At 45.0% G+C, this 13,908-nt stretch overlaps 1 protein-coding gene across 1 annotated transcript in view; it reads right to left on the bottom strand.

Annotated features, from left to right (window-relative positions):
• Nucleotides 1-1,159: 1,159 nt before the first annotated feature.
• Nucleotides 1,160-13,908, bottom strand: part of IRF4 (interferon regulatory factor 4) — a 61,368-nt gene continuing 48,619 nt past the window's right edge. The window contains exons 5-8 of the mRNA XM_063923057.1: nucleotides 7,336-7,443; nucleotides 5,990-6,343; nucleotides 3,016-3,128; nucleotides 1,160-1,448 (exon numbers count right to left, since the gene is read on the bottom strand). Of these exons, the coding sequence (XP_063779127.1) occupies nucleotides 1,305-1,448; nucleotides 3,016-3,128; nucleotides 5,990-6,343; nucleotides 7,336-7,443 (719 nt within the window). The 3' untranslated portion in view covers nucleotides 1,160-1,304. The remainder of the gene's footprint in view (nucleotides 1,449-3,015; nucleotides 3,129-5,989; nucleotides 6,344-7,335; nucleotides 7,444-13,908) is intronic.

A 13,908-nucleotide genomic window follows, 5' to 3' on the forward strand; every position in this document is an offset into this window, starting at 1 on the left:
TTTGGGTGAATTTTGACTATAAAACTAATTACAATAATACCAAGTTCTTCTTTCTTTTATTCTAATCATTTTATAGAAAAAAAAAACAGTATAGTGTACTGGAGTATGATAGGTGGGGCTCTGCCTACGCTGATTGCACACCACTGAGTTATAGATGTCGCAATAATAAGAATGAAGACATGAACACTGGACCTTTTAGCATTTGTGCATTAATTTGGCCCCATGTACTGCATTACAACAGTTTCACCCACTGTAGGCGCAGTTTACACCTAAATTGTGAACAGATCCAGTTGCTTGACATGATAATACCTTTTCACTGGGATCCGATCCCGGCAGTCAGAATACCGACACCAGAATCCCAACACTGCTCGGAATGCCAACACCTGCATCCCAACATGGATTAAAATGCCGGTGCCGGGATCCCGAACGCCTGAAATCTCTCTCAAGGTCTGCCTGGACTCTGCACTGGTAAGCTGCGGGGGGTGGGCACGGTAGGTTTAGGCTGCGTGGGGGGGAGGTTAGGGTTGGGCTACAGGGAGGGAGGGTTAGTCTGTGGGAGAGGGAGAGTTAGGTTTGGGCTGTAGGAAGAGGGGGGGGGGAGGGTAAGGATTAGGCACCACCGGGGAGGGTTAGGAGTAGGCAGGCTTGAGGGTTAGGGTCAGGTTATGGGAAAGGAGGGTAAGGGAGGTTAGTGATAGTTTACTTACCAAATACAGTAGGTATCGGGATCCTGAGCATTGGGATGATGCTGGCAGTATTTTGACTGCTGGCATCCCAGGTGCTGGGATCCCGATACTATCTCCTTTTCACCCGTTATGTCCCATCGTCTCACCAATATCATAAGCACTAGAGTAATAATAACGGGGAAATGTTACAGTGCTAAGGACATATGAGCGCTTAGAAGGGGAAACTAGGTACATTGCCGCTTTCCCACCTTGTTTCAAATTGTATGTAAACAATAATAAAATTATGTGGACGGATCATATGGCCAGACTGAGTTGTAGTCACATTTTTGCCTGGCTATATCATCATGAATATATGTTTCAGTTTGATACTAATTTATAGTCATTTCTATTATACAAATACCTTTTATACAAAAAAAATAATATATATATATATATATATATATATATATATAAAAAAATATGTTTGATCACAAGTGAAATAAAACATCTTTAGGTTAGAAGAAAATTTCTCAGATAAAAATAGAAGCTTCTGCTTTGTTGTGTTCCTCGCCACAGAAGGGTCTACGGCAGTAGATGGAGGTGTTCATGTCCGTGCTAGTCAGTGATTATCAGTCATCTTCATTCCTGAAGTGGGATATGGCGAATTGGCCGGTGATACTCTTCTGAGCTGCTAATGAGATCTGAAAATTCATATCCTCTCATAAAATGTCCTCCATTTTGTTCTGCAAAGCCAATTAGCTGTCTGGCAAACACGGGCTCAATCTAGAAATCAAATAAAGTATTTACTTTACAATACTGAGATGATCTTATGTGTGTATGTTGAGTCACATATATCCCAAATCAAAAACCATGAAGTATTTCTGTGCCAGCCTTACAGATGTGACAATGTACTCCCCACAATAGTGTAAGTATGGAGCTTAGCAGCGTCAGATATACATGCTAATGGTGCATTACTCTGTGTAAAAAAACTATACTGTAATAAAGTGTCATATTCACAAGATAGATTCGGCAGTGTTAAAAATAAATATGTTACATTTATATATAAAATGTAATTTAAGACAAACAGACCCACATCTATCATTTACTACACATCAAACCCAGCAGACATTTTCTTTCCTGTAGCTGCCCAGATGGAAAAGACAAATAATATTCGAAACAGTCGGCTGTAACCTGACATAACGTAGACAAGATGCTAATGAGTAAAGGAGTGAAGTACTGGAGTGGTCCATATGTCAACAGCCAATCAGAATAGATAATCCTGCTGGTGTCATAATCGACAGTATGTAGCCTTACCAAGGGCTTCCAATGCATGTAAACGAAATGCCCCCCTAAGAGGGGGCCAAAGCTAGTTAGGCGGCATCTCTAGTGGGTGTGCTACACTTACTTGTACATGCCCTTACTTTAACAAAGTTCTGCTTACTTGCGGCTGTTCTATCTCTCTAGGCATAAGGGGCCACAGGTCTAAGATCACGGCTAAAGTTATCACACCTATCTCCCGAAAAATTAGCTTATCGCAGACTGCACGCTCCTTTTTTTGCACCTATCCTATTCCAAAATGGCGATAATGGGATTTGCGCGATAAAACCAGAGATAAGTATAGGAGAAAATGGGGGAATTTACCTGTTCCCCCCAAAAAGCCAAACTAATGTAGGAAAACATTATAGAGGTCTATTAGTGGCCATAATAAAAGTATTTGGTGTAATTAAATTAGGTCAAATGGCTGTTGTATACATTTTTTGAAAAAAAAATGATAGAAGGTATTTTTTTTTCCAGCAAAATAAATGCTCTCATGAAATTTGGAGTACAGAAAAATGGTTAGAAGTATATATTTTGGTCATTATAGTGGAAAAAGTGGAAATGGACAGATTACTCCCAACTGCAAGTCTAAAAACACTTGTCCCACTCATAAAGCACCTCAATATGCCTGTCCCATATAACTTGTACCCCAATTTCCATCACTTTGCATTTTCTGACCCCAAAAGTGACATGTCATTATTGGCCAATTAAAAATAATTAAAAACATCTAAGCACCTAATTACTCATTCAGGGGAGTGTCCCAGGGGTTCTGAACCAAATCCCCATTTTTTTACCCTAAAATATTGGTTTTGCACTACTTATCACCTGCTCAGAGACTGTGAAGAGAAATCACGATAAACCGTATGGAGACTTTTCGCCTATAACTTTTCGAAGCTAATTGGATACCGTATTATCGCAAATGGGATCATTTATCATAAAACCGCTTTATCGCAGTGAATTGGATAAACCACTCAAGCCCAACTATGGATTATTTTGTTTATATGCACAGTGCTGATGTGTTAAATAAACTTACATGAGCTGTAATTAGTTTCCTTCCTCTCTGAGCATCTGGAAATTCTTCCCCAAAACACAAAATGATCTGAAATCTTGGAACTGGACGTCCATGGTGAGCAAATGCTTGCAATTCTGGTAAATTCAGAAAAAATGGGTTAAAGGTCTTCAAGTGAATATACCAAAGAGAGAGAGAGACCGACTATCCCATTACACAGTATAAGATGAAGTCTTTGCGACAAAACACTTCCTGCATCCTATTCCTGCAAATTATTTCCCTGCATCCATACCTCCAACCCGTCTTGATTTTAGGTGGACAGTCACTATTTGAGGCCTCTGGTCTGCTGTTATGACTGGAACTGGATTGTCCCAATCACCGAGCTGGGAGTTATGCAAAGCAGGGGTGAATGGGTATCACGCACACCCGACACTGCTGCATGCAGCAGTGAAAGGGTGGTAGAAAGGGGTCTTAAGGGGTTAACAGTCTGCCTAGCGCTTTTCAGACACCTTTTTTGTTCAGCTTACCTCCAATTTTGGAAGGTATGCCAATCTATACAATGTCATTGAAGTATGGAGGAATAAGTGGCTAGAGGAAAGTTCATGCCAATGCTTTATGACAGCATATGGGCTTGTACCAACAGAATAGAGTGGGTGTCGGAGCAGGTGCTTGCTACACCACTGATAGCAACACAAAAACATTGGGGTTAGACCGCCACACAGGAGTCTTACACCAGAAAAGGTGATGGGTATACTATATAAAATATCAGTACAAAAACTGATCAGCATATCCTATCAGTATTTTGTAGATGAAGACGAGGTTCGTTTCATACCTTAAAACATGCCATTAGATTGTATAAATATTACACATACCTATGTGAGCATACAGTAATATGTACACAAAATACCTAACACATGATGGAAAAAAATGGAAAATAACATTTTGTGTGCTTTGTTTTAGTCATTTTTTTACTTTTTTTTTTTTTTTTATAAATGTAGTTCAGCGTCTCTTTATTTATATGAAAATTGTCAGGCCATGGTCTACACACCTCCTGTACACACTGTATACAAACCACTAAGGATCATTTATGGGGCTGAACATACCCACATAACTAGCTGCATATGCCACTCCCATGATGCCTGTCATGGTAAAGAACTCCCTGATTGGCCAAACTCACTGTCAGTCAGCTATCACCATGGCTCTGATTGGCAGACGTGTCATGTAAAGCAGTGTACCATGGAAACTAATGTGAAGCTGATAAGTCCATGAGGTGAAATGCGCAGCCTCTTGCAGACAGAGGAGATCAAACTCAGAAGTTCTCTGCTCACAACAGGTACAGCCCTCTTCTTTCTAGCTTACTGTTTTCTCATCCAAAATGTCTTTGATGTCAGGCACCACCAACTTCTATTACAGACCGCGCAAACAACCACTTTATATGTTTTTCCTTCAGAATGTTAACAATGACAAGGGGGCAGCAGTATGTCAAACCCAGCATGTCAAACAAGGGCCCCATTCATGTTTGTAAATAAAGCCACAAAGCAAGCAACTGGGCAAAACCATGTTGCACTGCAGGTGGGGCAGATGTAACATGTGCAGAGAGATTTCGATTTGGGGGATGGTTTGTGTTCAAGCTTAAATCTAAATTGCAGTTTAAAAAAAAAGCTGTCTAACATTTGTGGCCTACATGCAAAAGCAGCCAGTATTTAACCTGCACAGAAAAAATATAAATGTAGTTGCTCCCTTTGCATGGCAACATGGTTTATTCCAGACACAAAGTTACTTGTTTTTTGTGTTTTGTTTGTTTTTTCTTTCTTTACTTACAAACATGAATCAGGCATGTTGGCTGTAGAATGAAAGTTTCTAAACAGCCACAATTACTCTTCCCTCACATTAATATATAGACATATACATTAGCTTCCCCATTCTACATACTGCTGTACTGCACTCTGGAGTTGGACACTAGTCTATTAGCGGAGTGTACAGTATCTTACAGAACCAAGCATACGCAACTACAGACGACAAAGGGTAATTTCCACTTGACTGAAGGGGAGCACTGTGTCTGTAACGCACGCCCAACTTCTCACGTAATCTAAGTTCAGAGAGGACATGTTGACGGAACTGTGGGCTCTGCAGCGTTGTGCATACATGTAAATATGCATGGTTTCAGATCAATCTTTTGCACTGGTAACGGTGGCAGCTATGAAACCAAGATGATTATCTCCAAGCACAGCCTCCGGTAGCGTCAGCAGGGACGTCACCAACCCGGCAATATGCCGGGTCGGGCGCAAGTCTGAAGGGGTCTCAAGCCGGGTCGCACCTGGGAAGCACCCGTGTACACATTCCCGTGTGCGACCCGACTATTGTCAGTCTGAAAGGGGTATTAGTATTTAGGAGAATACACACACAATGCACACAATGCAGGAGCATTACTTCCAGCTTTTGTCCAGCTGTGTATCAGCCCCTCTACCTGTAGCTTCTCATATCCTGGAATGTACTATCAATGAATACAGCCGGGTGACAAAGGTCGCTTTATTCTGGTGTGATGTGTGGTGGGGCTAGGACTGAAAACACTCATGGGCCAAAACAAATAATCTGGGGAAACTGTGTGCAGAAATGCTGAATACGGTGAATATTACACTTAGCAGTTTTTTAAGCCTGCTCATTGCTAATAATCACTACTAAGAGACAGTCCAGTCACGCCTGTTCCACATAGAGTGCATCACAGAATGGATGTATTCATTTTTTTTTTACCAGTATGTTCCAATCACGTTACATAAGAAACAAGTCAATAAAACTCATTCCTCTTGGTACACAATTCTTTTCATACAGTACCTTGCGGAACAGGTCATATTGGAGGGTCCAAAGCACAAGTCTCATAGTTATCAATCGTCTCTTTTTGGGCCACATTGTCCCTATCTTTAAAACCAAGCCAGATTGTTGATATTCCATTTTTCATTACATATTTAAAATTATATTAAATTATATTTTAAGAAAGTACCTGTTAAAAACTGCTGAGTATCAAATAGTTTGCAGGGCAAGTCTCGTTCTAGCTTATTGGGACGATCACTGTACATAGACAAAGGTCCCTCCCAGTAAATTCTGCTCTGGCACAGTCTTTTGGCATATATTCCATCAGGAGCCATCCAGAGAACAACACCTCGTTCCAAGTGGCTCAGCAGCTTCTCAATGTTTTTCCGCAGGCTATTATCTTCAGGGTAAGGAAACAGGATTTGATCTAAGCGACTTATTTCTAAGCATTGTCCATGTGAAATCCTGCATCCTTCCGGATTGGATGTTGTTCGCTCACCAACCAGGGTATCACGGTAATATAAGCTGATGTGAAACCGGCAGTCTATATGCAAGACAAGACCAAAAAGGTTAAACTATAGCCTTAGAATATTTATACTGTAAAAGATTTATTTATTTATTTGAAATTATTGGCAATTAAAAAACATGAAGACACAGGGGGACTACAGCATTGTGTGCCAAGTATTCTCCCAGAAAGGATGACATTGATAAACTCATACTAACTGTTACAGTCCATACAGTCTGGTCACAATGCACTGTTGTATTGTATACGTACAGTACCTGCAGACTAGCCATTCAGACAATGACAAAGTGGGACGGGGGGGACGGACGGACCATGAGCTTGTGTTTTATTTCACTGGAGGCCTGGAAACAGGTGTGACTAAATAGTCATGTTGAGAATAAATAATAAATAAACAGAGCTTTTCCCATCTTACTGGTAGGTAAGACTTATAAATCATTTATAGTAAACGTGGTTAGATGTTACAGTCTGTGATTTAATTCCTATGGTCACTTGCCTGTATGTATATTGTAACTATAATATGTTAACTGCTTTCAGAAGCAACTTTTTATACTGTATCTGATTTTAAATGGTCCAAAAATAAATAACTAAAACACATATTTGACAAGACACCATGGGGCTGGCAGCTTTATGGGGTTGGGTACGAAATCCCGGCAGTGAGAATCCCGACAGTCATGATGCTGACAGCGGAATCCAGTCAAAATAACAACGGATCTTGGTAAGTATTTTAACCCTACCCCTAACCCACCCCTCCCACAGCCTATCACTAACCGTCACCTCCCCCAGCCAAACCCTAACCGTCACCTCCCATAGCCTAACCATAACCGTGTCCTCACTCTAAAACCTAACCCTAACCTCCACCACCTCCCCCCTAGAGCTAAATACCAGTACTTACTGCCAGTATCCGCCGGGATTCCAACCGTCGGGATCCCGCTGTCGGTATTCTGATTGTCGGGATCATGGCCGCATCCCACTTTAAGAGCATAGGCTTTTAATTGTCAATCATTTCAGCTTACCTGACAATGCAATGGCCTCTCCGGACCGTATACTTGGCTCTATTGGAAGGCCGGGAGTTTGAGACTCTGATGGTGGGCAAGCGTAAAATGATCCAGTTACTTGATAGCCTGAATTAAAATTTTAAGATTAGAATTAATTATACATTTATTCAATAATATTAAAATAAAAAAAAGCACAATATAATTTACTTAGTCTGATGGGAGACTTTGGAGAGGAAAGTAGAATTATATGGGTAAAGTATGGACGCCCTGGAACCAGAAGCCCATATGCACTGCCCACCCTGCATCCGTTATAGATACGCCAATGCTTGCAGCCCATAGTCAAGGACCCCCAGATCTCTGCAAGTTCCTTCAACCTGCCCTTGGCTGTTTTTAATTAGTACAGGGTTCCTTCCATTTGCAGACTACATATTGGAATAGGCACTATGAATGGTAAGTCCTGGATACATCTATATAATATATCAGTACTAGGAAAGGGTTCGGAGCATGGGGCTCCTTGGCAGGGGTGTATCTAGGGGTCCAAGCGCCCCTAGCAAAGTAAGGGACTGGCACCCCCCATTTTAGGTAGAATTATACTCTGTACTTATAACTTGGATATTTGCAAATAAAAATAAAAGTTAACAGTCTTGAAATAAATAATAAACTCTTTATTAAACATCTATTACAGGTTGCATTAGTAAAAATATGTATACTCTGCAAAATTATGTTACAATGGTAACTTGATCAATGCAATGTTCTAGAATCTTAACGATCCGTACCTGCCAGGTACAGTAAATATCTTAACTCTCTCCCTCTACCCTCCTAACTCTCCCTACCAGCAGCCTAACCCTAACTCCCCCCCCCGTGCTGCCTAAAGCATGCCCCCTTAGTGCCTAACCTTAACCCACCCTGCAGCCTAACCCTCCCCCCCCTTAGTGCTTAACCCTAACCCTCCCTTCCCACGGCCTTCCCCGAACCCAACAGTTGGGATTCCGGCATCAGCATTGTGATCCATGTTGGGATCCCGACTCATCCCAAATGCCAGTATGCTGACCGGATCCCTATTATAAACACTAACCTTTTCCTACTTCTCCCAGTTGATTCCCTGGGGACCTTTCTTCCAGGATGCTGCTGCTGTTGTCACCCCTTAAGCTCCTGTTCTCTCCAGACTCCAGGTTTTTAGCCACCCCTGAGTCACTATTACAATATCCCAGTAGTCATCTCACCACTGGTCATGTAAGGGATGAGATGAGGGGAGGGGCAGGGGTCAATGTGTGCTGTTGTAAAGTCTCTGCTCTGTTCTACCTCTGTCAGGGGAGAGGGGGAGGAGCTTGTTGGACATCTGATCCTCTGCTGCTGTGGCATGGAGAAAGCCTCTACAGCAGGGGTGGCCAACCAGTCAGAGGCAAAGAGCCAGAAAAGATCCGTAGTCAAGGGGAAGAGCCACTATCATGCGCGCGGCGAAGGTGCGTAAAAATGGTGGCATGGCCTAGTTGTCACAAAGCCACGCCCCATTTTTGTGCACACACCTTTTAGTATGACGTTTGTAGGAGTATGACTTTGTGTCTTAACCCCATTTTTAGTCATGTTGTACATACATATACATGTTGTACATACACATACATATAATGCCCCAGTAAAGTGCCACATACATAGAAAAATGACAAAAAATGGGTGCCTCCACAGTGCCAGATACATATATGCCCCCACAGTGCCAGATACACATATGTCCCCACAGTGCCAGGTGAATATATGCCCCACAGTGCCAGATACACATGTCCCCACAGTTGCAGATACATATATGCTCCACAGTGCCAGATACATATATGCCCCACAGTGCCAAATACATGTAAGCCCCCCACAGTGCCAAATACGTATATGCCCCACAGTGCCAAATACACATGTCCCCACAGTGCCAGATACATATATGCCCCAGGTGCCTGATACACATGTCTTCACAGTGCCAGATACATATATGCCACCAGTGGCAGATACACATGTCCTCACAGTGCCAGATACATATATGCCCCCAGTGCCAGGATGTCCCCACAGTGCCAGATATCCCCCAATGCCAGATACATATATACCCCCACAGTGCTAGATATGCCCCCAGTGCCAGATACACATGTCCCCACAGTGCCAGATGTGCCCCCAGTGCCAGATACACATGTCCCTACAGTGCCAGATATGCCCTCAGTGCAGATACACATGCCCCCACAGTGCCAGATATGCCCCCCAATGTAGATTCACATGTCCCCACAGTGCCAGCTGTGCCCCCAGTGCCAGACACACATGTCCCACACAGTGCCAGATATGCCCCCAGATACAGATATGCCCCCAGTGCCAGACACACATGTCCTACACAGTGCCAGATATGCCCCCAGTGCCAGATACAGATATGCCCCCAGTGCCAGACACACATGTCCCCACAGTGCCAGATACACAGGTCCTTACAGTGCAAGATATGCCCCCAGTGCCAGATACACATGTCCTCACCAAGGGTTAAAGTGAGCGAAACGGGGCGGAACTGTGTTCCGTCAGTTCCACTTGGAGACGGAGCGCAGTTCCGCCTCCTCCGGCTCACCTCACCTGATGTGTGCCGGCACCGCAGGGAGATGCCGAGCGCCCGCTGAGATTGTGTTACCAGTGGCGCCCAGCTCTCCCTGCACAGTGGAACCCGGCGGCAGGAGCTCACTACTGAACTCCGGCTTCCGGCTGTGTCAGTGCGTGCTATGAGAGAGATGTCATGACGTCTTCTGGTCGGACGCGGGAGTGGGGCTTGGTAAGTATGGTGTGGGGTTTTTCTTTAAACATGTGTGACTACTACTGGGGGCATAACTACAGGGGACCTCAACTACAGGGGGCTAAACTACAAGGGGGCAAACTACAGGGGGGCATTACTAGGGGCTAAACTACAAGGGGGCAAACTACAAGGAGGCATTACTACTTGGGGCAGACTACAAGGGGCTAAACTACAGGGTCTAATTACTGGGGCCTAACTACAAGGGGGCAAGCGACTGGGGGCATTGCTACTTGGGGCAAACTTCTGGGGGCAAACTACATGGGGCTAAACTACATGGGCGCAAAACTACTGGGGGCATAACTACAGGGCCGCATTACTACTGGGAGCATAACAACAGGGGCGCATTACTACTGGGGGCATAACTACAGGGGCACATTACTACTGGGGGCATAACTACAGGGGCATTACTACTGGGGGCATAACTACAGAGGCTAAACTACTGGGGACAAACTACATGGGGCTAAACTACAGGGACTAAACGACTGGGGGCATTACTACAGACGACATTACTACTGGGGGCAATACTACACAGGGGCATTACTATTAAGGGCATTACTAATGGGGGCACTACTGAGGGCATTGTAAAGAGGGCCCTTCATAAGGGGCATCAATCCTGGCGACATAAGGAGCACTACTACTGGGGGCATTGCTACAGGGGTACCACTACTGTGGGCTCTATATAAGGGGCACTACCACTGTGGGCACTACCAGTACAGTGGACATTGCATAAGGAGCACTGCTACTGTGGGCATTGTAAAAGGGGCGCTACTGCTGTGGACATTGTATATTACGGGGTGCTACTACTGTCAGCATTATGTGTATTAGGGGTGCTACTACTGTGGGCATTATTACTATTGTGTGACCATGCCCCTTTCTCTACTCTATCGTCCTAGTGGATGCTGGGGTTCCTGAAAGGACCATGGGGAATAGCGGCTCCGCAGGAGACAGGGCACAAAAAGTAAAGCTTTTCCAGATCAGGTGGTGTGCACTGGCTCCTCCCCCTATGACCCTCCTCCAGACTCCAGTTAGATTTTTGTGCCCGGCCGAGAAGGGTGCAATTCTAGGTGGCTCTCATAAAGAGCTGCTTAGAGAAAGTTTAGCTTAGGTTTTTTATTTTACAGTGATTCCTGCTGGCAACAGGATCACTGCAACGAGGGACAGAGGGGAGAAGAAGTGAACTCACCTGCGTGCAGGATGGATTGGCTTCTTGGCTACTGGACATCAGCTCCAGAGGGACGATCACAGGTACAGCCTGGATGGTCACCGGAGCCGCGCCGCCGGCCCCCTTGCAGATGCTGAAGTAAGAAGAGGTCCAGAATCGGCGGCTGAAGACTCCTGCAGTCTTCTAAAGGTAGCGCACAGCACTGCAGCTGTGCGCCATTTTCCTCTCAGCACACTTCACACGCAGTCACTGAGGGTGCAGGGCGCTGGGGGGGGGCGCCCTGGGAGGCAAATGAAAACCTATTAAAAGGCTAAAAATACCTCACATATAGCCCCCAGAGGCTATATGGAGATATTTAACCCCTGCCTGGATTCACAAAATAGCGGGAGACGAGGCCGCCGAAAAAGGGGCGGGGCCTATCTCCTCAGCACACGGCGCCATTTCCTCTCACAGCTCCGCTGGTCAGGACGGCTCCCAGGTCTCTCCCCTGCACTGCACTACAGAAACAGGGTAAAACAGAGAGGGGGGGCAAATTTAATGGCAATATTTTGATATATATAAAGCAGCTATAAGGGAGCACTTATTATAAGGCTATCCCTGTCATATATAGCGCTTTTTTGGTGTGTGCTGGCAGACTCTCCCTCTGTCTCCCCAAAGGGCTAGTGGGTCCTGTCTTCGTGTAGAGCATTCCCTGTGTGTCTGCTGTGTGTCGGTACGTGTGTGTCGACATGTATGAGGACGATATTGGTGTGGAGGCGGAGCAATTGCCAAATATGGGGATGTCACCTCCTAGGGGGTCGACACCAGAATGGATGCCTTTATTTGTGGAATTACGGGATAGCGTCAACTCGCTTAAGCAGTCGTTTGACGACATGAGGCGGCCGGACAATCAATTAGTGCCTGTCCAGGCGCCTCAAACACCGTCAGGGGCTGTGAAACGCCCTTTGCCTCAGTCGGTCGACACAGACCCAGACACAGGCACTGATTCCAGTGGTGACGGTGACGAATTAACCGTATTTTCCAGTAGGGCCACACGTTATATGATTTTGGCAATGAAGGAGGCGTTACATTTAGCTGATACTACAGGTACCACTAAACAGGGTATTATGTGGGGTGTGAAAAAACTACCTATAGTTTTTCCTGAATCAGAAGAATTAAATGACGTGTGTGATGAAGCGTGGGTTGCCCCTGATAAAAAGCTGATAATTTCAAAGAAATTATTGGCATTATACCCTTTCCCGCCAGAGGTTAGGGAGCGCTGGGAAACACCTCCTAGGGTGGACAAGGCGCTAACACGCTTATCTAAACAAGTGGCGTTACCCTCTCCTGAGACGGCCGCACTTAAAGATCCATCAGATAGGAGGATGGAAAATATCCAAAAAAGTATATACACACATGCAGGTGTTATACTACGACCAGCTATAGCGACTGCTTGGATGTGCAGTGCTGGGGTAGTTTGGTCAGAGTCCCTGATTGAAAATATTGATACCCTGGACAGGGACAATATTTTACTGTCGTTAGAACAAATAAAGGATGCATTTCTTTATATGCGTGATGCACAGAGGGATATCTGCACACTGGCATCACGGGTAAGTGCTATGTCCATTTCGGCCAGAAGAGCTTTATGGACGCGACAGTGGACAGGCGATGCGGATTCAGCAGCCCTTTCGTTCCTTTAAAAATAAGAGAGCAAAGGGCTATTCATATCTGCCACGAGGCAGAGGTCGAGGGAAGAGACAGCAACAGGCAGCTCCTTCCCAGGAACAGAAGCCCTCCCCGGCTTCTACAAAAGCCTCAACATGACGCTGGGGCTTCTCAAGCGGACTCGGGGACGGTGGGCGGTCGTCTCAAAAATTACAGCGCGCAGTGGGCTCACTCGCAGGTAGATCCCTGGATCCTGCAGATAATATCTCAGGGGTACAGGTTGGAATTAGAGACAGATCCACCTCGCCGTTTCCTGAAGTCTGCTTTACCAACGTCCCCCTCCGAAAGGGAGACGGTTTTGGAAGCCATTCACAAGCTGTACTCTCAGCAGGTGATAGTCAAGGTACCTCTTCTACAACAAGGGAAGGGGTATTATTCCACTCTATTGTGGTACCGAAGCCAGATGGCTCGGTAAGGCCTATTCTAAATCTGAAGTCCTTGCACCTGTACATAAAGAAGTTCAAGTTCAAGAGGGAGTCACTCAGAGCAGTGATAGCGAACTTGGAAGAAGGGGACTTTATGGTATCCTTGGACATCAAGGATGCGTATCTCCACGTTCCAAATTTACCCCTCACACCAGGGGTACCTCAGGTTCGTTGTACAAAACTGTCACTATCAGTTTCAGACGCTGCCGTTTGGTTTGTCCACGGCACCTCGGGTCTTTACAAAGGTAATGGCCGAGATGATGATTCTTCTTCGAAGAAAAGGCGTATTAATTATCCCATACTTGGACGATCTCCTAATAAGGGCAAGGTCCAGAGAACAGCTAGAGATGGGATTAGCACTATCTCAAGAGGTGCTAAAGCAGCACGGATGGATTCTGAATATTCCAAAATCCCAATTAATGCCGACAACTCGTCGGCTGTTCCTAGGGATGATTCTGGACACGGTTCAGAAAAAGGTTTTTCTTCCCGAGGAAAAAGCC

This window comes from Pseudophryne corroboree, chromosome 5 (assembly GCF_028390025.1).
Source record: "Pseudophryne corroboree isolate aPseCor3 chromosome 5, aPseCor3.hap2, whole genome shotgun sequence".
NCBI classification, from domain to species: domain Eukaryota; kingdom Metazoa; phylum Chordata; class Amphibia; order Anura; family Myobatrachidae; genus Pseudophryne; species Pseudophryne corroboree.